This window comes from Cervus canadensis, chromosome 11 (assembly GCF_019320065.1).
Source record: "Cervus canadensis isolate Bull #8, Minnesota chromosome 11, ASM1932006v1, whole genome shotgun sequence".
Taxonomy (NCBI): Eukaryota; Metazoa; Chordata; class Mammalia; order Artiodactyla; family Cervidae; genus Cervus; species Cervus canadensis.
In genome coordinates, this window is record NC_057396.1 from 34,135,309 (window position 1) to 34,162,343 (window position 27,035).

Sequence of the window (27,035 nt, forward strand, 5' to 3'; positions counted from 1 at the left end):
GATCAGGGTCGGTTCATGTAGAAGGTGGCTTTAGAGCTGGGTAGGGCTGGGACACGACTTAGCAACAGAGTTGGGACGCCTAAAGACAGTAGGAGCATCTTCCAGGGCACGGCAGACAACAGGACAATGAGTAGGTCAGTGGGGTTAGAGTTAAGCATCCTAGAAGAGAGGGAGCAAAGAGAAGGGAAAGCTTGGAGGAGGGGGAAAGCCCTGAGCTTGAGAAGCTTTGAAGCCAGAGTAGGGGTTGGGCATTTATGCTGAAAGCCCCAGGCAACGGGCCAGTGGAGTTGAAAGATCCCTACCTAAATCACAGCAGCTGGGATCAGCACCAGCACAAAGGAAACCCACAGTGCTAAGGTGGGCTCTTGGCTCATCTCCCCGTGAAAGAGCTCTGGGGTCCTCAGGGGGAGATACACTCCTTACTTCCAGTCAGGGTGGGAAAGGGCCATGGAAGAACCAGGTAGAGAGAAAAAGAGAGACAAAGCCACCACTTGCCAATGACCTGGGCCCATTCCACAAGGGAACCTCCTGATATGATGAAGACACTTCACCTCTGTCACTTTTTCCCTGAAACCCATCTCAGTCTGATGAGATCCCCAAACCAAGATTTTCATCACCCCCCTCTTCCTCCCCAACTTGCATGGAGGTTATTATTCAGTTCTTACTCTTTAAGGTCTTTAAAAATTAGAAGGAAAGTGGGATTTCAGAAGCTATGCTGATTAAAATCCTAGTTGATTTATCACTCGGCTTGTAAAAGAAATGGAATGACAAAGCTATTGATTTCCCTGGTGTTTGTATATTTGTGTCTGTGTGTGTTCGTGTTGGGAGAATATGAACTCATCTGGGTGTCTGTCTATATTATCTGTGTGCTGGTGTCTGGGTGAGAGTCTGTGTATCCCTACCTGAGTCAATACTCAGATGAGTTTGTGTGTTTACTGGTCTTGTGTCAGAGAAACTTGAAGATTAAAAATGGATGGGGGTGGTGTCGGACTTGAGCGTGGGCTGCGACTGAAGACTCAGTTCCAAAGAAAAGAGAACAGAAAGTGGAGAAAAAAAGTAACTTTGCAATGGAGAAACCTGGCAAACACCACCTTAAGCAAGAGATCAACCTCACTGTTGATGAGTCACATTGATAGCAGGTAGTCTTGACAGGCCCTGGAGGAGGGCATGGCAACCCACTCCAGTATTCTTGCCTGGAGACTCTCCATGGACAGAGGAGCCTGGTGGGCTACAGTTCATGAGATGGCAAAGAGTTGGACACAACTGAGTGACTAAACAGTACAACACCGCACAGTTCTGAAAGGATGTGATAGAGACACTTCAAACTCTGAATTTTTCCCTGAAAGCCATAACTCAGTCTCATCATGGGAAAAACAACAGGGAACCAAACTAAGGGTATGCACACAAACTAAGCACACAGCACACATGTTCAAAAGATCTGACCAACACTCCTCAAAACCGTCAGGGTCACCAAAAACAAGGGGAGACCAAGAAACTGTCAGAGACCAGAGGAGACCAAGGAGATGCGGTGATGACTAAATGTAACAGGATATCCTGGATAGAATCCTGAAACCAAAAAAAGTACATTCATGGAAAAATGAGTGAAATCCAAATAAAGTCTGGAATTTAGTTAATGGTAAAGGACCAATGCTGCTTCCTTAGTTGTGACAAATGGACCAAGCGGGTATTAGACAGTAATCAGAGGAACTGGGTATATGGAACATAGAAAAACTGTGTACTATCTTTGCAACTTTCTGCAAATCCAAAACTATTAAACAAAAAATTTTTTTAAGTTTCTTTTTAAAAGATGAGGTTTGGCAGGGAAATGGAATTCAGATGACAAGCCAAAGGATTTTCCACCCCAGCCCTCTAGAAAGAATTTCACTTCCCGTGCTTCTTCCCCAGCCAGAAACACAGACGGAGACAGGGTGTCTCTCTGACTGTGTGTCCTGAGCCTCACAGCAGGAAGCCTTAGTGCATCCAAGCTCCAGAGGCCCAGAAGACAGAACCTGGCTAGGGAGCTGAAGCTGAAGGAGAAGGTGTCTATGGCTCAGCTAGGAGACAGAAGTTATTCTCTCGGTGGGGAGAAACAGGGCGAGCCTAGCTGGCTCTGTCTTCAGAGCCCATCACCCACTGAGAGCCCGGTAATGGCTGGATCCCAGGCCAGGCTCTTAGACCCGAGCCTTCCGCACTGAACGGTCCCAGGGAGGCCTCAGTCTGGCTCAGGAGGATCCTGCTCCCTCCTTAATCGCCTGAACAGACCCTGAAGCAGAGCTTCCTCAGACAGAACAGCCTATTGCGTAGAGGCCTTGAGCGTAAGGGGAGCTTCCGCAGGCCCAGGCCAACAAGGCTTGCACGTCTGCACACGGGGTCAGAAAGAGCGGGCCCTGCTGCTCATAACCTGTGTGAGGGACTGAAGCCAGGTTGGCGCTGCTGCTGCTTTCCTCGCCCTTTTCTGACATTTGTATTGAAGTGACATACATATCTGTTGTTGTTTAGTTGCTCAGTCGTGTCCAACTCTGCCACCCTCTGGACTACAGCACACCAGGCCTCCCGGTTCTTCACTGTCTCCCGGAGTTTGCTCAAACTCATGTTCATTCTGTTGGTGATGCCATCCAATCATCTCATCCTCTATTCACCTCCTTCTCCTCCCTCCTTTAATCTTTATTTAGAAGTAAACAAATAACATCAAGCTGCAGTTTGATGACTTTTCATAAAATCAATGTACCCTGGTATCCAGAAAACAGACAAAGAAATAGAACATTAGCAGCGTTCCAGAAGTCACCCTTGCACCTCTTTCTGTTCACCCCTCAACCACAATAACCAGTGTCCTGACCCTCACAACATACATTAGCCTTCTTAGTCAGTTCCTTAACCTCTCTGAGCTTCCATTACTCCATCTGTAAAACTGAGATAATAATAGAACCCGCCACACTGAGTTGATGGATGAATTAAATGGTGAACACGAAAGGCCTAGGACATTGCATAACACAAAGGAGAAGCTCAAAAATGTTGATTCTCTTGGCTGCCCTTCCCCACATGCAACACTTTAGCACCTCTAATAACTATAATAATGGCAAGAATTTAGTGAGCACATTTCATGTGTTGAGAGCTGTGCTGAGTATTTTACATGAATTATTTGACTTACTCCTCAGGACAACTGTCTGAGTTGGATCTCATCATCATCCCTATTTTACAGATGAGGAAACTGAGAGGCAGAGAAGGAAAGTCACCCAGGTCAAAAGCAGTAAACCCTAGTCTCTCTGGTTCCAGAGTCTACTCTTCACTGCTATGCTTAATGCTTCACATTCTGCCCACCCCTTCAAAAAATGTGAAGAAGAGCAGAGAGCAGGATGAGATGCCTCAGCCCAGGGAGACACGTGGGGCTATTCTCTCAAGGAAGAACTTCAGGGGCTGCTTATTGCCAACAGGAAGATAAAGGGAAACTGTGAGCCACTGGCTCTGCCTGAAGCTCTGGGTAGCCGGAAGACCAGGATCACTGGCCCGAGAGGGAATCGCCGTTTTCAGGCCAAACCCACTCCTGGCCGCGCAGTTCCAGGAGCTGCCTTCCCGGGTGACAGCCTCAGAGATGAGGACAGACAAGGGGCGCCTGTGGGGAAAAAAGAATCTGGTTTTCCTTAAGAACGAGCTTAAAATAACTTCCGTTTCTAGAGATTGTTTAAACAGATACCTCCTCTCTCTCCCAGCAGCAACCAAACATACAGAGAAGAATAAACGAGCAGCTTAGTAAGCCCATGGATCCTTGCCTCCTGCCTCCTCCTAAACCCACTCGGTGGCTCATCCCCAGGCCCCAACAAGCAGGCACATCCCACTCAGGTCCAAGGCCAACTCTGACCAGGGAAGGGAGGACATCGGAGGCTCCGGCCCACCAGCAGGTGGAGGTCAAAATGGGTTGATGATAAAGGCATGTATATACCTACAAAGCCTGACTTTGCTCAGCTTGCTTTGCCCCCAAGTTACTCAAGTTACAACTAAGCCATTGGGATAATAATATAATCATATTAAATAAATAAACAAAATAGATAATTGGGTGGAAAGCTGTTTTGAAGTCACAGGGAAAGAGAAAGTATATAACTGATACATATATCAGTTATAACTAATATTTATTGGACCCTTCAGTTCAGTTCAGTTCAGTTCAGTCACTCAGTCGTGTCCGACTCTTTGCAACCCCATGAATTGCAGCACGCCAGGCCTCCCTGTCCATCACCAACTCCTGGAGTTTACTCAAACTCATGCCCATCGAGTCGGTGATGCCATCCAGCCATCTCATCTTCTGTCGCCCCCTTCTCCCCCTGCCCCCAACCCCTCCCAGCATCAGGGTCTTTTCCAATGAGTCAACTCTTCGCATGAGGTGGCCAAAGTACTGGAGTTTCAGCTTCAGCGTCAGTCCTTCCAATGAACACCCAGGACTGATCTCCTTTAGGATGGACTGGTTGGATCTCCTTGCAGTCCATCTGTGCCCCATAGCTGTACAATTATCATGTAGTATTTTATTTTCACAGTAACCTGGTTAAGTGAATGTTCTTACTGCCTTTACTTTACAGATGAAAATAAAGGTGCACAACACTTACAAGACTTAAGAAAGCCAGAACTCCGTGTAGGCAGCCTGATTTCATAGACTATGTGCACACTGGCCATCCTAAAGAGTTTCTCCACCTGTCTCTCTTGTTCACTAGACTTTGAGATTCCCCTCAAGGGCAGGCACTTTCTGATTTATCTCAGCATCACCAGTTCTCAGCACACAGCAGGTATTAATAAATATTTATTTGAGTCAAGTAAACCAAAGAGTTCCTGGAAAACAGATTATAAGCCTTGCTATGCCAGCCAAAAATATTTCCAGAAATCGCAGAGTGTCATGCAAGATAAGCATGAGTGCCCTGACTGGGAACATGGACTGGAATCCATGACATCACTCCATCCTCTGTTCTGGGGCTATAGTTCAGACCATGTGTACTGTGTCTTTGGCTTAGATGTCAGAAAAAGTGTAGATCAACCTTTGCTATACTTTTTTACCTATGGCTAAAATTTGAGCTTGACCAAGTAACTGGATACTACAAAAGACATGATAATAAAGTTTTGTGTTTTAAATAGAAATACTTAAAGCAGATGTCAGCAGAATCAGAGAAACCTTTGTAAAAGGCATTGTGCAAACATTCCTATACTCCACAAAGCAATGCTCTGATTGGGTGGAGCTTGAACCCTTATCAACCATTATCTGGATTCTCAGAACTTACAGGCAAATGGCTTTCCAGTAAGGAATGGGGATATATATCTAAGCCTTGGAGAAGTGGCTGAAGGGAGGTCTGAGCTCCCATAGGAAGTGCCTGTCCCCACATGATACCTGTAACAAACATAAAATAGTCTCAACCAGTTTCATAAGATTTTAAACAACTCCTGGTCAGTTCAGTGAAACACTATAGATGTTGATCATATACCAGGCTTTGTGCTGGCAACCCCTGCCCTTATACAACCCAAGAGAAAAACAGACATAAACAAATACAGCCCAACCTCATTCTCATTCCAGCATGATGTACCACAGTGTCAAGTATTTCCAGGCATCCCTAGAGTTCAGCTCTTATATATTTCCTCCCTACCCCCTAAAAAAGACAGGTTCAGTCAACCACATGGCAGTATTGGATCATGCTGCCATTTTTTATTCCTTTAGCAGACTTCCACTGGGTGTTATTCTAGCTGCCAGGTCCACCCAGCATGGCTGCCTTTCCTTTGGGGCAATGGCATGCTCTCTGATCTCTATTAGACATCTCAGACTATCACAGTCTCTGCTGCTTCTCTTACTGCCGCATCTTCTAGGTACCACTGTGCCAGTATCAGAGCCTGGTATGTCACTGGGTCTTCTAGGCCTCTGTTGGGTACCACTATTTCCCCTCAGAGTATGAACCCTGGAGCTAGATTGCCTGGATTAAAATACTAGTCGGCCACTTGCTAAATACAGCTTTGGGAAAGTCTGTTTATGTTTGAGTTTCCTCTTCCTCTCGCTGGCAAGATGGAATGATGATAGCACCTAACTCCTAGGCATTTTTTGATTAATAAGTGAAGTAAAAGTATGAATATGTATATTCACCCACATACACATGTACACAAATGTATGTAAATATTTGCTTAGAATAATTCCTGGTGGGCAATACTGTGTATGTTCATTATTTCTGGAGTGATCTGAATTAAAGCAGCTATATCCTCAGAACTTAGTTGCTTAAAAGTAAGAGAAAGAAGGAAGAATTCTGAAAAGATGACAGTCGTGGCAGTGTAGTTTTTCAATCACTCCAGTTCCCCATATAAAAACTGGCAGAGTAACTAGATAACAGAGCCAAAACCCCATGGATAATACTGACAACAAAACTAGACGATAAAGGGTTCCTACAAAACTCAAACTGCAAGCAGGTGGGGAAAAACCACCTGCAGTTACAAGGCTGTATGCGAGGCGGCAATAAGAAGGCATCTGGAGAGGATAAGAAAGAGGAACTTGGATGAACCACTGCGTAGTCACTGGAAAGGACAGTGGGACAATTTAGGAAGAGTAACTGAAGTCAGAGGGGTGTGCCTCTCTGAGGTGCGTGCAAGGCAATCACTCTAGACTCTTAAACTGGAGCCAACAGGAATCTCTTCCACCACAAAGAGCCACATTAAGAAGAAACTTTCGGGAGTAAGATCAAAATTGACCAAGACAGACAACAGAGACAGAGGAAGAGATGTTCAGTCCAATGTGAAGGGCAGAACAGAACTAAGAACCTTAGAAGGCAGATCACTGTGTTTTTGAACCCTACACAAAAACAAAAGATGGAGCTCTATGAAGTTAGGACAGCTTCCCTAAACCCCACCCCCCTAGAAGTTCATAAAAACTAATTTCACATAGACATGAGCAACAAAAATTTATTGAAGTATCATCCCATGCATAATTATTTTAGAAAGAGAATAAAGAGCAGAATAATAACAATGAGAAAATGCCAGTAGAATGTACTCACAAAACAGAAGGAAAGTATAACTTACTATTTCAATAACCATTACAAAAATAGTTTAAATTTTTAAGAAAATTATAGATACAGAGTATACTACATAAATGAAAACAAGCATACAAAGTATATTCTAGTAAGATTGGACTTTTATTTAAAAAGAAAGAAAATCCTTTGTGCATCTAGAAATAAGTGCATGTTAACTTATGCTTGTGTGCATGTTAAATTGCTTCAGTCACATCCAACTCTTTGCAACCCTATGGGCTGTAGCCCACCGGGCCCCTCTGTCCATGGGGATTCTCCAAGCCAGAATACTGGAGTGGGTCACCACGCTCTCCTCCAGGGGATCTTCCCACCCCAGGGATTGAACCCGTGTCTCCTGTGACTTCTGCATTGTAGGCAGATTCTATACTGCTGACCCACTGAGGAAGCCCATGTTACTTATAAAGGATTGAAATTAGGCTATAATAATATTTTTGGAGCAATCCTTTTTACTAGGGGGAAAAAAAAAAGTAGAGTAACATATACAAAATACTAAGGGAAACCAAGGATTTTTTATTTAGCCAAAAGGACGTTCAAGTATAAGAAGGCGCCCTGATTCCTGTGGCAGCGGTGGTGTTGGAAGACAATCACTCAAGAACAATTAAGATAAAATCAATAGGACTTCGATACCAATTCACACAGATGATGAATGACAGGAACTAGTCAAAGAGGTGACCCAGAGTTTTGACTTGAGCAGATGAATGGACAGGCAAAACCAGGTCAGAAGACAGGAAAGTGGGTTCAGTTTGAGACTAGTTGAATCTAATGGACCTACTGTCTCTTCTTTTGAAGAAGGCCCATCCTTCTCACTGGACTCCCTCCCATCGAATTTCATTCTCCAAAATTCTGGGCACTTCCAGCCTCCACGCAGAGTGTGTGGCCTCCATACCCCCACATGTTTAACTCTGAATATTTATTCAATAAATATTTCCTTAGTACCTACAATGTGCTGGGAATTCTTCTAGCCACTTGGGATACAGAGTGAAAAAGCCAAAAAACATCCCTGTCCCGTGGAAAGTACTGTATAGCAGGGAAAACAGACAATAGCAATAACTTGTAATAAATTTAAAAGTGCAGAGCCATTGCAGGAGACGCAGCTCCGATTCCTAGGTCTGGTAGATCCCCTGGAGGAGGAAACGGCAACCCACTCCAGTATTCTTGCCTGGAAAATCCCATGGACAGAGGAACCTGGCAGGCTACAGTCCACGGAGTCACAAAGGGTCAAACACAATTGAGGACACATGCAGTACATTAAAAGCAGATAATTTCTTTTCAAAAGATGTAAGAATAAGTGGGGATGAGATTGTTCATGTGGGAAGCAGAAAGGTAACTGCCACTTAAAGGATCAGGGTAGGACTCACTGAGTAGGTAGGATTTGAGTAAATGCTTCACAGAAAACCAACCGTGTTAAATACAGGTACTGGGCGTTCCAGGCAGAGGGAACAGATGGTACAAAGACCCTCCACTGGAGTAGGCCTGGGTGTTTGAGAAACAGTATAGAAATAAATATGGCTAGAATGGAGTGAACAAAGGAAAGATGGGTAAGAGGTGAGAAGGGACTCAGGCTAGATCCTGGAGGCCCCTGGAAGCCACTGCAGGCACTCTGGGATTTCAGTCTGAGTAAACATGAGAATTCCTCCTGAGACATCCGAGGAATCTTGTCATCAGATATCAGCTGGGTCCACCCGGCCCCCACGCCCTTCTACAACCCAACCCGGAAGACTCTCTCACTAAGGGTTTTATAAAAACAACACATAGATTAATTCAGAATGACAACCTCTGCTATGCAGTAAACTATAAATTGTTTACTAAACAGTTAATTTAAGCATAATTATTTATGCAACAAGCTATAAATAATTTACAATATGGTTAGGAGATTAACTTCCAGTCCCTCTTTACTAAGGCACTGGTGAACCAGTGACACCCAGCCAGCTGAAACCAAGGAAATACTGCTCCTTGATCTTGTTCAAGTCTTCCAGCATCTTCATCAGCCTGCTTCTGACCCATGCTGAGCTGCAGCAGCACAGGCCTTTCTGTGCATTGAGGCTTTTGTGAAAGGGGCAGACAATTCTCTACTTCTCCATCCCTAAACACTCCTAGTTCACATTATAAGGGTAGAGATGTCCTCATTTTCATTATTCATCCTACCCATTTTGACATATGTGTTCCATAACTCTTTCTGTTAATTGAACTGTCCAGTATAACAGGGTTAGAGAGTTGATCCTACTTTTCAGATATTCACAGGAGTAATGGCCCACCAATATACCTTGAAGCTAATACCAGGGAGTAATTTGTGAAGGGGACATGGATAATGGCATTATAGTCACTTTGTCCCATCTGTTTCTCTAGGTTGTGGCTTCCATTGATCTATAGAAGGATTTGAAGGTAGGAAAGAGATTTGGATACATTAAGTCAATTTTTAAAAAATTTGGCCTCGTTCCAAGCATGCTATAAAGGAAATATTTTTTGAGTACCTCTGCATGCCAAGCACATATCAAGTGCTTGCGCGTACAGCATCTGTCTTGCGGTTGATGTCGTTGTTTAGTCTCTCGGTAGTGTCCAATTCTTTTGCAACCCCATGGACTATAGCCTGCCGGTTCCTCTGTCCATGGGATTTCCCAGGCAAGAATACTGCAGTGAATTGCCATTTCTTTCTCCAGGGGGGTCTTCCTGCCCCAGGGATCATGTCTTCTGCATTAGCAGGCAGATTCTTCAGTGCTGAGCCACCAGGGAAGCCCATCTTGCAGTTTTAGGATGTTATTTTATCATCCCCACTTTTACAGAGGAGGAAAACTGAGACTCACCCCCCTAGTCTGTCCAACACCTATGAAGTGCACTGCTGTTTTCTCTTTCAGAAAGCCAAAGAGCAGGAATTTGGCTCCAGGTGACTATTTCCAGTCCAGGGAGCCAATTTCATGTGTACATTTCACAGCTGCCTCCTCTCTGATGACTGCAAGCCCATCTTGTTAACTTTATGAAACCCTGGCATTTTAGATGCCCTCAGAGAATGAAAATGTTGTTAGTCCTGCAGTCATGTCTGACTCTCTGTGACCCCATGGACTGTAGCCTGCCAGGCTCTTCTGTCCACAGCATTCTCCAGGCAAGAATACTGGAGTGGGTTGCCATTTCCTACTCCAGGGGATCTTCCCGACCCAGGGATCGAACCCAGGGTCTCCTGGGCTGCATGCAGATTCTTGACTATCTAAGCCACCAGGGAAGCCCCCAGAGAAAGATGCTACTAATAATCCCTGACCTTTCATTAACTCAGGAACAACTAATTTTTGAACCTCTGAAAATGATACATGTATGTGTGCACATTGTCAGTACACATATAAGAACTAGCATGATGCTACTCACAGCAAGAATATGTGATGAGGCTCCATCACTGTGTCCTCATCCTACTTCCACCTCTTAACAGCTGTGTGGCCTTGCATGGGACCCTTGCCCTCTCTGAGCCTCAGTTCCCTGACCTGCTCTCCCCCTTATTCCCCAACCATTGTGTCAGCCTCACCAAGTTCTTCAAGTGCTTCTCCTTACACTTCCAGCCCTGTAGCCTTTGCAGGAGTTGATCCCTCTCTCCCTATCTCCTCTGCACCTTGCTGGTGCCCACACATCCTTGAAATCTTGTCTTAAATGTCTCTCCTGAGGCAGGTGTCTCTGACTCCTAGAGGAGCTTACCTTCCATGGGTCCTGTGTGTCTGGAGCAACCTGTCTTTCCCCCATCATGACACAAGTCTCAATTATCCAACTATCTGTTTATCCCCTAGCTCAGAGGTTTCTAATCTTTCTGGTACCAGGGACAAGTTTCATGGAAGATAATTTTTCCATGGACTCGGGGTGAGGGGTGGATGGTTTCAGGACGACTCAAGTGCAGTAGGGTTCCTGCTCCAGTGAGAATCTGATGCCTCCACTGATCTGACAGGAGGTGGAGCCCAGGTGGTAATGCATGCAATAGGGAGCAACTGTAAATAGAGATGAAGCTTCACTTGCTTGCCTGTTGCTCACATCCTGCTGTGAAATCCATGTAATAGGCCTTTGACTGGTATGTGTCTATTGCCCAGGGGTAGGAGACCCCTGCACTAGTCCACAGCAGGGCAGGGCTTCTGTTTCCATGCCTGCCCTTCACTCTTCCCCTCACACTGGACCTGATAGAGTGAAAATGTTCAGTGTATATATTTATGGAACTGAATTAAGTTTAAAAATCTATCAAATGGGAATAACAATGACCTGCACTGCTGTACCGTCTCATGGGGTTATTGTGATAAGCTCCATAACCATTACTGCTAACATTTACTGAGACTGGGCCCTGGGCCAACTACCATGGGGATGGCTTTGTGCAGATCTCACTGTGACCCTGAGGGCAGGGCACCATAATTATCTTATTTTTACAAATGAGGAAACTGAAGCTTGGAGAGGTTACATGAACTATCTCATATCACTCAGATTGTAAGTAGCAAAGTTTGGCTCAGAACACAGCCCATCAGACTCTAGACCCTGTATGTTCTTAAATGCCACTCTAACCCACATTATGAAGGGCCATGCTCCGTGCAGGTGGCATGTTCAGGACTGTCAGGTAAAGATATAAATGCCTTCTCACATCCCCAAGCTGAGTCCTTGCTTGTCCTCAAGTTTCATGGCTGTAATACAGGACCTGAAGGGTAGACTAAAGAGGGATTCAGCTTTGTCTTTCCCACTGTATTCTCCTCTTCACTTTAAGGAGAGTATTTTCATTTGCCAAAGTGGAACATTTAGGAGAATTCATAGATCCTACATCACAACTGCCATCCTGGTACCTCCATGGGGTTCTGGGAAAGGGAGGTGAGAGTCCAGAAGTCACCACTAGAGGGCTTCCAAGAGCAGATCTATACCATCACTGTGGACTCCAGCCCCCGGCACCTGGACCCCCTTCTTCCACCACACTCTCACACCAGCTCCAGCCTTAGGCTGTGACCAAGAGTCCTCTGTCCCTGGTTCTGGGCAGACTCCAGGCATCCTTAGGCTTTGGCTTCAAAAGGATGCCAGATGCAGAGATCAGGAGAGGCTGCAGTATGTGCTGGGGCCAGGCTGGGAGCCCTAGTACCCTGGTCTCATCACCAGCCTGTCCTAGAAGCTGAGGACACAGCTGAACAGAAGAAAATCCCAGTGCTCTCACAGCTCAGGCAAGACCCTGAATAGGCAAGAAAGCACTAAGAATCCAATGTGGTCATAATTGTACCAGTAGCTCATGTATGGAGTTCCAGGAATGAGCCAGGCAGTGTGCTAAGCTCTCTCAATATATTATCTCCTTAATCCTCCCCACAGCCCTGGGAGAGAAGACGTTATTAATCTCATTTACAAAGAGACTTCTGCTGGGAGAGGTCACATGTCGGTAAGTGGTGAAGCCAAGACTCAGACCCACGCTCTGGCGCACAGGCCTTCTCCTCATATCAGATAAACAGCACAGTGAGAGGAAGGAGCTGTGAGCAGGAGAGTCTGGGGTCACAGGAGACAGAGGGCCTGACTTCGCCTGGGAATATGTACACAGAGGAAATGACATTTGCCCTGGTTCTTAGAGGAGAGGAGTTGGCCAGGATGACAAGGGCCGAAGGGCTTCCACATAAATGCAAAAACGCCTGGGGACACAGAAATAGTAATAAGACTAGAAGTTTCACTAGACTCAAGTCAGGGGCCTGTGAAGGGGCCTAAATGGCACCCCACTCCAGTACTCTTGCCTGGAAGATCCCATGGATGGAGGAGCCTGGTAGGCTACAGTCCACGGGGTCGCAAAGAGTCGGACACGACTGAGCAACTTCACCTAAGGAGAGAGAGGAGGGCCAGTTGATCAAAGACCTTGAATACCATGATGAGGGATTTGGATTTGGATTTACTCCTGAGGGCAATTCGGAGCCACTCAAAACATATCAGAGCTAGGCAGTGACATAACTGTGCAGAGACTCAGTAGAAAAGGGACCGGAGTGGAGTAAATACTCTACAGGAGGTGACCTGTCGGGAGATGAAGGCTGTACCGCAGAGGACAGCGGGCTGAACAAAGACCGTGACACGGGACAGGGAGAAGTGGGTGGTCAGGCGGAGGTCAGAGGATACAAGGGTGGAGGAGGGGAAGGAACAAGGCTGGCTCCTGGGTCTCTGGTCTGGGTGCCAGATGCTGCCCTGGCTGAGACGGGAAACCCATCCCGGGAGGAGTCAGTTTTCATCCTGCTTGGTTTCAGGGTGAGGCAAAATGACAAGGAGGATACACAAGGTCACAGCAGAAGTGGGTGTGAGGCCTTACAGAGGGGTCTACCGAAGCGGTCCCACACCTTCCCAGGGAGGACAGCAGGCCAGGCGAACCCAGAATGGCCCCGCCACAGCTGGTCCACTCCCAGCCGCGGTCACCATGCCGCCACATAATGAGATGTTCTTCTCAATTTTGGAGTGGACTGTGGCTCCTTAGGGTTTGGACTGAGCATCCCGTAATTGCAGAGCTCATCAGATTCTGTGTCATTAGCTCTCTGGTTCCCAGGGCGCCACCTTTCCTACTGTGTTTGCTGATTGGCCCCCAAGATAAAAAAAGTCTGGTTGAACAGGGCAGCTCTTGCTGGTTAGTGGGGGCTGTCTGCTGTCCCCACATCTCGCAACTCCCAGTGTTTGAACCACCCTCAGCTGTGAACCTGGAGCTGCCATCACACTAGACATGAAATCTTCCCATTCCAAGTACAGATGATCTGACTTCTCATACAAAGGGAGGAAATGAAAACCAAGGTCAAGGCAGATGGACTGGTAATGAATCACATACCCTTCTTGGTGGAAACTGCCACAGCCAGAAGCTGGAGGGGCCAGGGCACAAGACCGAGGTTGGATTTCCTCTGTCTCCATGGTGAGCTGGAATCTGATGCTAGGAAGATGCCCCTGTGCCCGGGGAGCAGGCAGGCATCCCAACAGTGAACCAGGCTCACGGGAGCCCTGTGCAGTTCCCAGCAGAGCCCCCAAGAGCTGCCTACTCCCCCAGCCGCCCTGCTCCCTGCTCCTGGATGGTGGCCTTCCTGGACATCTGGAAGGAGGTGACTGAGCCCCCAAATCTGGGTTTTCTGGAGCCTGGCAGATTCCAAAGCCAGATGTAACCACAGTTATCTCCACATACCAGGCTACTGGTCGGACAGATTTTTTTAAGCTGGAATTTATCCAGGATGGAGTTGGAGTAGGGGAAGGGAGTAGCATAGTCATATACCAAAGAATTACAGAAGGAAACAATGGGCTCCCTGAGACATGTCTAAAATCAGAAGGAATTAACTACCCACACAGTAAGCAGGAAGAATTACCAACAATAGGACACCTTCTAGGAACCAAGAACTCTCTCCTTCAGCCCACACAGTGGATCGATGGTCGGTGATTACCCACCCACTATACAGAGGTAAAAACTGACGCTTAGAAGCCTTATCTAACTTGTCTAAGACCTCACTGTTAATAGTCATGATGAAGTTAGAACTGAGTGCTTATTACATTCTGGACACTGTGCTAAATGCTTGGTCCAATCTTAATTGTTTACTTTACCCTCAAAATAGACATATACAGACTACTGTGTATAAAATAGATCATTAATGAGAACCTATAGAGCAGAAGGAATTCTACTCAATGTTATGTGGTGACCCAAATGGGAAGGATATCACAAAAAAAGAGGGGATATATCTATATATACAGCTGATTCAGTTTGCCGTGCAGCAGAAACTAACACAACATTATAAAGCATCTAAACTTCAGTAAAAATATAAACAACAAACAAACAAACAAAAACAATCCCGTGAAGGTCACATAACTGAAATTTGGGAGGTGAAGTAACTTGGCCAAGATCTCAGGGTGGATAAGTAGAAACAAGAATTTATGCAGTCTGAGACCAGAGCTTTGCTCTTACCTAAATGATATGTTTTTTTAACAGTCTTCAGCAATTTAACTGATATTCACACCCTCAAATCCATAGCTGGGGCCCTTTCTCCTATGTTAAACTATTTTTATATGACTATCAATGCCCTTTTTTCATAAATATATGTATGGGCTTCCCAGGTGGTGCTAGTGTTTAAGAATCTGCCTGCAATGCAGGAGACCTGGGTTTGATCCCTGGGTTGGGAAGATCCCCTGGAGAAGGGAACAGCAACATATTCCATTATTCTTGCCTGGAGAATCCCATGGACAGAGTAGCCTGGCAGACTACAGTCCATGTGGTGGCAAAGAGTCGGACATAACTGAGAGACTAACACTCTCACTTTCTTGCATGTATACATATATCCTCTCCCTCTTGAGTCTCCCTCCAACCCCAACCCCCATTCCATCCTTCTAGATCATCTCTGTGGAGAAGGAAATGGCAACCCACTCCAGTTTTCTTGCCTAGAGAACTCTGTGGACAGAGGAGTCTGGTGGGCTGCTGTCCTTGGGGTCGCACAGAGTCGGACATGGCTGAAGCGACTTAGCATGCATGCATGCATTAGAGAAAGAAATGGCAACCCACTCCAGTGTTCTTGCCCGGAGAATCCCAGGGATGGAGGAGCCTGGTGGGCTGCCGTCTCTGGGGTTGCACAGAGATGGACACGACCGAAGCAAGTTAGCAGCAGCAGCAGCAGCAGATCATTACTGAGCTGAGCTCCATGTGTTATACAGAAGCTTCCAACTAGCTATCTATTTTACACATGGTACTATATACACGTAAACTGTATTCTCTCAATTCGTCCCCTCCTCCCTTTCCCGTCTGTGTCCACAAGTCCACTCTTCATGTCTGTGCCTCTCTTCCTGCCCTGCAAATAGGTTCTTCGGTACCATGTATAAGTCTTTTTAAAGCTCGTGATCATTTAAAGACTACAGTATGCCTAGTCATTTCTCAAACTCCTGCTTTATTTCCTTCTGAGAGAGAACAGGGTGTGTCTTATTTAAATTCAGGACAGAACGACTGGCCCACTGGCCCCATCATCACAGATCTCTGACAAGTTTGCACCAGAAGAACTGCCAGAGTGGGAAGCCAGGGAGATGAGGAAAAGTGAGGAGTGCCCTTCTGAGGACTCTTCACCATCCATGCTTCGCCTCTGCTGCTGCCCCTCAAGCATCCTGCCTCATTCTTCAAAGCCCATCACTGGAGGAAGGTAACTGTGCCTGGCTATTCAGGTGCCAAAGGGAACAACTCCCCGCAGTCCAGCAGACCCATGCCCTGGCCCCTAGCTTCTGGTATCAATGCCTCATTGCCAGATAATCCTGTAGGTCTGGCATCCAGGGTTCCCCCAAAACACTGGGGGTCAATAGTTGATGGAAATCTCTGTCTACATTCTTGTTGGCTCATTTTACATTCTTTTCACTCAGAATGAAACTTCAATTATTCCTTCTAAGTCTGGAATTTGGATCTCTCTGCCTTATTCTATTCTACCTGCTAATGTGAAGCGGAGAGTTTTCTGTAAAAGAATACTTTTCTATGCCAAGAACACTTGGTAATGACCTCCAAATTTTACTGAGCATCCCAGTGGGCCAAGCTAGGTGTTGGGATTATATAGGAGAGATAGTGAGAATGTGATCTCCAAGAGGGCAGGACCTCCCATTACAGTGTGACATGATCCTTGGACATATCACAGCACCTGGCATGTCATAAGCACTCAACAAACTTTTGCCAAATGAGTAAATGAATGATTTTAAACAAGCAATTATGGTTCAGTATGCTCCGTGTGGCATTTTGAAGTAATCATAAGGAATTTGGGGAGCACAGAGAAGTTCAGCTCAAGCTAGGGGATCTGAGACAGTGTCCCAGGCCAATGCTAGAAGGATGCTTTCAAGTTTACTAGAAGCAGCAGAGTTGGAAGGCGACAGGATTTCAAACAAAGGAAACAGCAAGTGCAAAGCAGTGGAGACATGGGGCCACATGTTGGGAAGATGACAAGTTGCGAAGAGTAGTCAGAGGGGTGGAATGAACTCAGTCAAAAATAAGAACTTTAAATCAAGAAGCATGTTGGAATGCTGGGATTCAGGGATTTATCTGTATTTTATTCCAGCGAAGCCAGGCGCTCTATCCCCACCCTCTCATAAAGCACTTCTCCAGGCTATACCAGGGGCTTCCAGAAAACCTGGACAACGCATACCCTCAGATGCTGGAAGGGGCTCCCAAACTAAAATGTCTTACAATTTCCTTCCCAGCTACAAAGCCAACACAAAACCTTTTCATGCTTTTCACTGAGAGGAATAAGACCTTGTCTGTTTTGGCCAATGAGATTCTTTCACAGCCCCGAGGCACTAAAGTGGGATCCTTTTTGTCCAGAAAAGGGAAAAGACTATCCAAAACTCACTCACAAACTCCTAGAACATTAGCACTGAAAGAGTCCCTGGGAAACTTTTGCCTACCTCCTCATCCTCAGAGGAAGAAAACGAAGCTCAGAGAGGAAAATGATTGTGGACACACAGCAGGTTCGTGCAGAACCAGAGCTGGGAAGGAAGGAAGGGAGGAAGGAAGACAGGATGGGAGCAAGTCCAGCCTCTGGCCCCTGGTCACTGCTGCCCACTGCACTGTGCTCTCCTGCAAGACATTAAATGATGAGATTGCAGAGACATTTTTTTCCAATGAACAAAAAACCAAAAGATTAAAAATATTTCTGAATTGCTATCCTTTAGAAGGAAAGAAAGTCTCTCCAACTGTCTGACTCCTTCAACCAATTAAATCTTTGGCTGCCACTCAGAAACAGTATTTAAATTAATCAAGGTAAAACTTCCTTTAAAAAAAAAGGAAAGCTTATCCTTTCCCCCCATGCAGCAGTTTTCTACCATAAAGAATGAAAACAGCTTGGAGAAAGGAACAAACTTCAAGCTAAGGAATTAAATTTCTCACAGTCACCTGAGACTCCTCAGTGGTTAGTCACTCATCACTTATTAAACATTTATTCATTCAACAACCACTTTTTGAGCTTCTTTCATGTGCATTTTAACCACAGGAGCACAAATACGAATCAGAAATGACTGACCCTCAGGATGTTTATTACTAAGTCAGAAGGATGACATTTACATAATTCATTATAGTTCTACTCATGGCCTGGCCCAAAGTAAGTTCTTAGCCTAAAGTAAATTTCATTCAAATGAACGAGTGAATGAATGAAATTGAAAACTATTACAGATCACTGTTAACAAGAGGATTCCACTGGAGCTAGGACACAGAGCTGCTAGAAATCACTGGAGGCTAGCTGGGATAATAAACTTAAGAAACACAGCTCAGGGAAGGCAGGACTCCACAGAGAGTGGGAGGGGGCCTGAGAGTATTATAGCAGCTCCATTCCCCTCTCTGGGCCTCAATTTCCCCATTTCACAATACAGGGAGCTCTAAGGAAACTTCCAGCAACAACATTCGATGCCTCTATGATCCTAGTTCCTGGCACTAAAAGGGAATTTAAACCCAAACTCCCCTCTTAAAAATGGAATCATTATTCCTATGTTTTTGTGGATCTCTCTTGGGAGATGGGAGAAGGAAGGGAATTTGATTCTAGCCTTCCTTTAGGTTTAAACAACAGGAAAATATCCAATTATCCCATTGACAATTACAGTCTGCACATTTCACCGCGGGCAGAGAAAGCAACCGGCAGCAGAAAACCAGCCGCAGACCAGGGGCGTACACATGCAAGCCATTATCTACTTGGAGACAGGCTGGCCTAGGACGGCCTCACTGGCTCAGGGAAGCTGGGCGGGTCCTCGCCAGCAGCCCAGGGGCGACCCAGGAGGCCGCCAGCCTGCCACAAGCTTCAGCTGACTCATCTCAGACTCCAGGCTGAACAGAAACCTAGTGAGACATCTCTTCCTCCCAGTGAGACATCCCAAATAAAAGCCCCAGGTTGTATACTTGCTACAAATCCAAGCCTGATCACTTGAGATAAATGGACGAGTTCCGTAAGGGAAGGCACCACACCCGATTCGGTCACCATCACGTCCTTTAGCACACAGCCCCATACAGAGACGTGCTCTGCACTTAATACGTACTCGTAGATAAATTTTGTGGAAGACAATGAATACTAATGAATAAACGGGGCTTCACCGGTGACTTGGCAGCAAAGACTCCACTTGCCGATGCAGGAGACATGGGAGACATGAGTTCAATCTCTGGGTTGGAAGATCCCCTGGAGAAGAAAATGGTGACCTACTCCAGTATCCTTGCCTGGAAAATCACACGGACAGAGGAGCCTGGTGGGCTACAGTCCATGGGGTCACAAAGAGTCAGACACAACTTAGCAACTAAACAATAACAACAATGAATAAACAACCACCTGAATGAATGAATGAATGATTTCCTCATGTGATGCCCTCAAGAACATCATGGAAAAGACAGTCAGGATAGAGTACTGGCCGGCACTCAGGTTCAAGCACCATCTGGGGACATGTATCCTGGCTCTGTTCTTTGTCAGCCTATCCTGGACAAGTAAGCAACTTCAGCTCCTCAGGCCTCAGTTTTCTCATGGGATGGACGTTGTATGTGGCATTCGGGTTCCTCCTCAAAGGAAAGACTTGCTGTCCCCAGCTGGCAGGATTTCCAGAGCTACCTTACCTGAGGTCGTGCTCTGCCCAAAGTCACGCACTCTGACAGAATTAAGGTGGGATATGAAGGTCTTGGCCTCTCTGGCCAATGAACAACTTTGATCCCAAAGGTCCCTGTGAGGTCAGCTGAGTTGTCATCAAGCCGGCATCACAGCTCACCATCTGCACCCTGTCCCCACCCCACTCCCACCCCACCGGCCAGGCCTGCTTCCTTCCTCTCCGGCCACAAGTGTCAATCCCAAAGGCGCTCCCTAATGACCATCCTGAACTCTCAACCCCATCTCAATGACTGCTTCCCAGGGAACCCAACCTATGACCCCCTCATTAGCAAAACAGAGATAATAGTAAGTATACACAAGGGCTGTGATGAGGACTGAGTGAATTGCTATGTGTAAAAGTGACCAGCTCGTAGCAAGTGCTGAATGAGAGTAAGCCAATTTTGTTATGGGGGTTAGTGAAGTCCTTTCATAGTATTCCCACCCTCACGAGCAGGAAACCAGAGAGAAGATGTCAGTGTCTCAGCTTGATCTGTGGGTAAGAGAAGTAATGAAAGGAAGGAGAGAAGGGAGAGAAGGGAGGGAGGAAAGGAGAGAGGGGGAGTGGGTGACATGTCTGGATGTGGCCCTGTGTGTATCCCTCAGACTGGCCTCCAGTCCACCCTGCAGGAACCTCTCCATAGAGACTGTTAAATCCAAGGCCTGGGCCTCCTGCAGAAGAGGAGGTACGATGATGGCGGGCACAACCCTGGGAGCAGGCAGACAGGTGGCAGCACCCTGACCACCATGTCTGGATCCCCGAACCACTACCACCCAGCCCAGAGCCGACAGCAAGAATTGATGTACCAATCACAGAGACGGGAGCCCAGAGAGAGACCCAAGAAGAAAGCAAAGATCAGCTACAGACACATCAGCCACAGTCTCTTGCTACCCAGAGAGCCGATCCCCTGTCCCCTCCACTCCCACCAATAAATCCATGAACTTATGGAGAAGTATTTGAACCTGAGCTTGCAAGGGTTTTCACTGCTGAGGAAGGATTGGGGGGAAGGGGGGGTTGCCTTACTCTTACCAGGATGGCCTTATAAAAATGTAGGTTGGCACCCAGAGGCCTCAGAGACCTTTCTTCTTTGACCCCAGCACCTAGACGACCTTTTAAGCAATGACCACGGTCACCTTGTTATAGAAGATAAAACTGGTGCTCAGACATGTTAGGCAGCAGCCAAAGTCACAGAGTTGGTAGAAAGTGGAGCTGGGCTTTGAGCCCAAGTCTGATCCCAAGGCTTATATGCTTTCAACCACTTCGGGTTCCTACATTAAAGTTTCCAAGAATAGGGTTCTGTTCTTTGGCTTGTTTATTTTATTTTATTGCTTTTCTAAAATTTATTTTTAATTGGAGGATAATTGCTTTACAATACAGTGTTGGTTTCTGCCATATAGCAACATGAATCAGCAGTAGGGTTTTTTTTTTTAATTATTATTATTTTGTAAAATATGAAAACCTCCCAGGAGATTCAGACGTGGTCAGAATTGACAGCCATCACACCCCCTGCTATCACCCAATTCAGTCCACAATCCCAACCCCTGGCCTCAGACACCTCTGCTCCTGTTCTGTTCTGTTCCAGGAGCCTATACCTAGAAAAGCTCTTCTGATGCTATTTACTCATAAGGGTCTCAAACACCAAAGGTCTAACCTAGACAGCTCACCCGGACTGTGGGATGATCCCATACAACTTGACAATATTTATTTACTTTGTACACCGATGTGAACAATGGCACTCCAGAGTGAAATTCAGTCTCAGAGGAACACAACAGAAAGAAGTCAATTATCCAACATTAATTATTTATCTGGGGACAATAACCATGGTGTTATTCCCCACGAGAGAGGCCTCTGCAGCTTGGAACAAGAGGAAAGAAGAGGCGGCTGCTATTGTCTGCTCATAATGAAGCATCAGATTGGACAAATGAACCCCTCTGACATCCTGTAAGTACACATGAGCCCCCGCTGTGAACGTGGCCCAGGCGCACACCTCCAGAACACAGACAATTAACAGGGTGGTAGATGATTAGTAGGATTATATTCCCCCACTGTTCTGGGCAGGCCTGGCCCGGCAATATGAGATTGTAACGGTAGTAAAGGAGTTGCCATCTTCTCTCTGCAGCCTGCCTGCCCTATCAGAATAATAAGATTGAAGACATTCTAAACAAACATTTTTGCAGGTTGCAGTGTTTGGGGAATCATGTTAGTCTGGTATTTTCCTCCCAAGGTATCAATATTTGCTATACAATGTCAGTTAGAAAGCCTGTCCTGACTCCAAAAGCATAATGATCTGATTCCTAAATCATTTTTATGTAATTTAATTTTCTTTTATTTTTAAAAATTCTGAGGAGCTTGGAAGAGAGATCAGTGGTTCCCAGGGGCTGACAGAGTTTCAGCATGTGATCTACCTTGGCTCATATTCTCTACTCCAGGGTCTTATTCTTTATCTAAAGGAGATGGTAACATTGATTGAGCAGCTCCTATGTTTTAGACAGGCACTTTGTATATATTATCTCTTTTTTTAATCTTTGGATTTATTTTCAAGCATTTTCTTCTACACAAAAATAAAGCATAAAAGCTATTTGCATACAGCAACAATTTGCTGTTCAGTTTATATGTGAATAGTAACAACATATACATATTAAAGGCTCATCACAACCCGATGATGTAAGCATAAATATCTCTACTTCATTGATCAATAAACTGAAGCCCAAGGTTATAGCTAATAAGCAGCAGAATCAAGAATCAATTTTTGTGGGGAGAGGGTGGTCAAGATTCCTAAGCACTGTCCTAAACTGCCCTGTGATGTCAGTTTCCCGAACCCCAGCACAGGCTCTGGTCTGACAATTCCAACCCCTGTGAGATCTGTACAGGGGTCCCAGAGCCCTACTGCCACAGATGTTGCTACTCATCTGAGTATACAGTTTTCAACCTGGGCAGGACAGGTGATGGAAAGACTGAGATTCCTCTGCATCTAAAACACGTCTCCTTTTTTCTGATTATAAAATATTAGGCTACTGGGAGTGTCTGCCCATGATTTCTTATTTTCTCAAAGAGGTGACTTGCCAATAGTAAGGGGTCAAGCGAAGTATTTCTAGAAGAATCCCCTAAGATCACCTACATGAGGAGCCACAGAGGGCCTCCAACATGCAGCAGGCACCCAATAAACAAGGGCCCTTCTGATATAGCTCTCGCTGGATGGCAGACATTTTGCATGTATTATTAGCTCATTTAATCTACACATCAACTTTATGTCTAGATACTATTATTACCCCTGTTTTATACATGAGGGAGCTGAGAAGCCATGGGGTTGAGGAGTTCACATAAAACCACACAATTAGTTGAAGCCAGTCAGTCATGTGTTCAGAGCTGATAACATCTGCTCAAATCATGAAATCCCATCTCTAAGACTATGCATGTATCTTTACAGGTTTGCATCACACCATCTCTGAGCTCTACCTTAGAGTCCATGTGGAAAAATATTTGGGTCTCCATATTGTACCTTACTCCCAGTGTCAGGCCACACAGGAAATTCTTAACTACATTTCTAACAGTGTTCTCAGCCCTCAGGAATATTCATCTTCTTAAACCTCTTTATGATAATGGCTTTGGGGGAGCAGACTGATACTGTCATAGAGATTAATCCAACTCCAGTAGACTCGTAGTAAATATTTAATAAATCCTTCTGATTTTAAAAGCAACACACACACACACACACACACCCAAAATACTCAAAACCAGAACAAACAATGTAGCAATGCATGCTGTACATAGTTGAAGCCCCCTATAATTCAGGCCGGGCTTAAAAAGAGAGATTAGATGGTAGTGGTATCAGAATATTGTATGGGCCAAAATGTTTGTTTGGGTCTTTCCATAACATCGGATGGAACAATCTGAATGAACTTTTTGGCCAACCCAATATATAAAGCAATAAAAAACAACAATTTAACAACCTTGGAAGGGCTACTTGGATTCTGCTGCCTCAAAACAGTCCCATCAAAATGTCTAAGCAAGAAGTGAAAGGATAAGAGGAAGCTCTGAGCCTCAAACTGCAAAGTTCCTCCACAGACCAAACCTAAGTTAGAGTGACCCACCGTCCCAGTTTGCCCAGGACCGAGGTGTTTCCAGGGACATGGGACTGTTAGTGCCAAAATCAGCGCAGTCCCAGGCAAACTGGGATAGTTGTCATCAGAGATTTGCTGCCCTGATGCCTCCACCTCTGCTTCGGTCTAAGGCCACCAGGACCAGCCAGTCAGATCTCCACCTGCCTCCCCGTCCCCTTCACCTGTGTGAAGGCAGCTCTGGACCCCCAGGTCTTCCTTCGCCCATCATCCCAGCCTCACCCCCTGCTTGGTATATTCTTTCTTCCTCCTCACCACACTGCCCAACTCAGGGGAAACAAGCGTTTCCCAAGGATCAGCTCTGTGCCCACTCCTCTCCCTGGGGCTTTGGGAGAAGGACACCTAATGGGAGTCTGATGTCTTCCAAGAGGCTCAGAGAGGCCAAGCCCCCCAGTGGCTCCAACTTCCCGGCACAATCAGGACCCAGGGCCGCCTCTGGGGTCCCCTCTGTGAGCAGGACACCCCACTTGATCTTAACGTAGCCCCTTGGGGCAGGATGTGGCTGACTCCTCTGTGTCTCAGAGCCCCGTTCCACTGGTATTTGCTGAGTGACTGCAGTATCCCGGACGCCTTGTCCTAAGCCTCCTCCCAGCACAGTGCACTGAGACGAGGCCACCTGCAAACCCTAGGATCCTGGGGCCGGGCCTCCGCCTGAGTCCAGATGGGGCAGGCCAGGCCCTGAGACACAGCGGTGGGACTTACCGCTGACCCGGCAGAGGGATGGAGTCCAGGTGGCGGCCTCCAGGCAGCGCCATCATGTTGACGCCAATCCGCAGCAAAGCCTGCCCACAGCGATCGGGGCCCTAGAAAGAGAAGGCAGGATGGGGTCAACCAGGGCCCCCAAGTGAGGAGGCCCAGTCGTTTTCTCTCCCAAATCCTGGCCACAGGGGGTCATCTCATGTGTGGAGAGAAGGTCCCCCGGCCCTCCTCTGCTGTTTGAACCAGTTTATATTACACTGACTTCACACAAACAATGCAAGACTCAGATCTGATCTTGATTCTAAGTCCCTGACGCACCATGAACCCCTAGAATTTTTTCTTAGGTTTCATTGCCAAACACATACTTAACCCATTTTGCTTTGTACCAAATATTGGGACACACAGACCAGCAAATATTGCATAGGAAATATTTATACTTTAAAAGTTTGTAGTCTACCTGAAATTCACATTTTACCGGGCACTTTGTATTCTTAGCTAAATCTGGCAACTCTGCATACTAATTCCTTAACCATATACTGTCACAGTACTGGGTTCTTCACTTTGCTTATGTCTGGGAAATGTGACCCTGTAATGGCACGGTGGTTGCTTCCCGAAATCTGTTCCACTTTAGATGATGTCATTTCACCCAAACTGCCAGGAATTGGTTCAGTGATAGGCATGTGACCCAATTCAAGCCAATGAGCCATGAAAGAACTGTTTCTACGAAAAATTTATTTTTTCCTTAACTGCAAGCCAGTCGCAAGGTGAGATAGTATCTTTCCCACTGAACCTGAACAAGGAAGCGTATCATTCCATAGCTGCCAGATACTACCTGGCCATCAAGAAGGGACCCAGCTAGAGAAGAAAGTGGACATACACAGGGAAAAAACCTGCATCCTTGATCACTGAGCCACTGGATCAACCCGTGCTGGGTCTGGCCTACCTCTGGGCTTCCCAGAATGTACAATAGAAAAGTTCTTGTCTCAGTGAGGATTTTGGTTTGGTAAATAGTCTAAAAAATAAAAGCGATCCAGCTTCCGGGGCCTCCAGTCCCAGCACTGAGCACCCACTTGGCTTGCCTGTGCCTCACAGGTTAGACCAAGTCAAAGAGTGTCCTTCTACCTCCATAAAATCAGCTGCCCACCTGTTTGTCTCCTGCCTTGCCAGTCCTTTCCCATTCCTCTCTCTGTCATCTCCTTCTTCAAGCCAATGAAGAAGCCCTCCTTGGTGAAAATAAAGATTCTGTCCCCTTCATCTGAGTAAAGCAATAGTCAAGAGAGGGTGACTGTCACCTATCATGTTCTGAGCTTGAGGACAACAGATCAAGACCCTCAGGGAAAACACAGGTATGAACTTGTGGGGGGATACAGCTGAGGAGGGCAGCAACTCAGGTCCAGAAAGATTAAACTGTTATGGTTACAAGTGACCCTTATGAGAGAAGAATGCAGGAGGACTTTAATTAATAGTGATGTGGCTGGACATAAAGTACCCCTTGTGATGCGTGCTCAGTCATGTCCAACTCTTTGCAACCCTATGGACTATAGCTCACCAGGTTCCTCTGTCCATGGAATTTTCCAGGCAAGAATACTGGAGTGGGTTGCCAATTCCTACTCCAGGGGATCTTCCCAACCCAGGGATCAAACCCACATCTCCAGCATCCTGCATTGGCAGGCAGATTTTTTACCACGGTCCCACCTGGGAAGCCCCCTTGTGATGCTTGGAACAAAAGACAAAGAGTGAATCTGAAAATATAGGGAGGCAGGAGCCCAGAACAAATGAGGACTTTAGATAATTCCAGAGATTCACTGCCATTGCCTACTCCCTGCCCTGTGGGCCCCACTAGACTGTGAGACCCTGAAGGGCAGGAACCACTTGGTTCTAAGGGCTGGACACTTAGCAAACACTCAATATGTCCATAGAAATAATAAGTGGAATGAATTTTTAATATATTTATGTTGAGCCCTAATTCTTCATCTGCAACAGAGAATAATAGTATCTGTTTTACAGGGCTATTATAACAATGACATAAGGTAAGGAATGCAGAAGTGTCAGGCCAGGTTGAGAGCTAAATAAATAGTTATTGTTATGTCCTGAGAGTCTGCAGTGTGTTCAGCCCTGTGGTCAGCTTAGCCAGGGGAGATGCTATTAAATACAGCATCTAAAGCATCCAGCACAATAACAGTGCTCCACGAGGGCTCTTTATCATCAGGAGCATCACGATTGTTATTACTTTCATTATTTTCATTATTGAGAAGGTATATTTTTGGAACCCAGTGAGTCAGCAACCTGAAAAGAAAGGCACAAAAGAAAAAAAGCTAGAAACAACAAAATGAGGTATTTGTTCCCTTTTCGATATCTCTGATGAAAGAAGCAAAAAGGGAAATACCAGAGTCTCAGAGTGAATGCTTTGACGTGATCAGAGCACAGTGAGCAAGCAGATCTTATTTTAGCTCCATCTTCATCATGGAGAAGAAAGGGGCCAGAGTAAAAGTTAAAGAGGAAATCAGCTTAAGGCAGGTGACAGTAAGGGAAATTTAAGGACACACGAAGCTCCAAGGCCCTTGAAAGCATGAACGAGTTAGGATTCTGTGAGCACACCCTTGAACATTAGAGAACCCTTCTAGATCTGATCAAGCTG

The 27,035-nt window shown here is 46.0% G+C and overlaps 1 protein-coding gene across 3 annotated transcripts in view; it reads right to left on the minus strand.

Annotated features, from left to right (window-relative positions):
- The window catches only part of INSC (INSC spindle orientation adaptor protein), a 132,804-nt gene that overhangs the window by 70,198 nt on the left and 35,571 nt on the right, over positions 1-27,035 (minus strand). For all 3 annotated transcript variants that reach the window (XM_043481136.1, XM_043481138.1, XM_043481137.1), the window contains exon 2: positions 24,401-24,501. In XM_043481136.1, coding sequence (XP_043337071.1) covers positions 24,401-24,456 — 56 coding nt within the window. In that variant the 5' untranslated portion in view covers positions 24,457-24,501. The remainder of the gene's footprint in view (positions 1-24,400; positions 24,502-27,035) is intronic.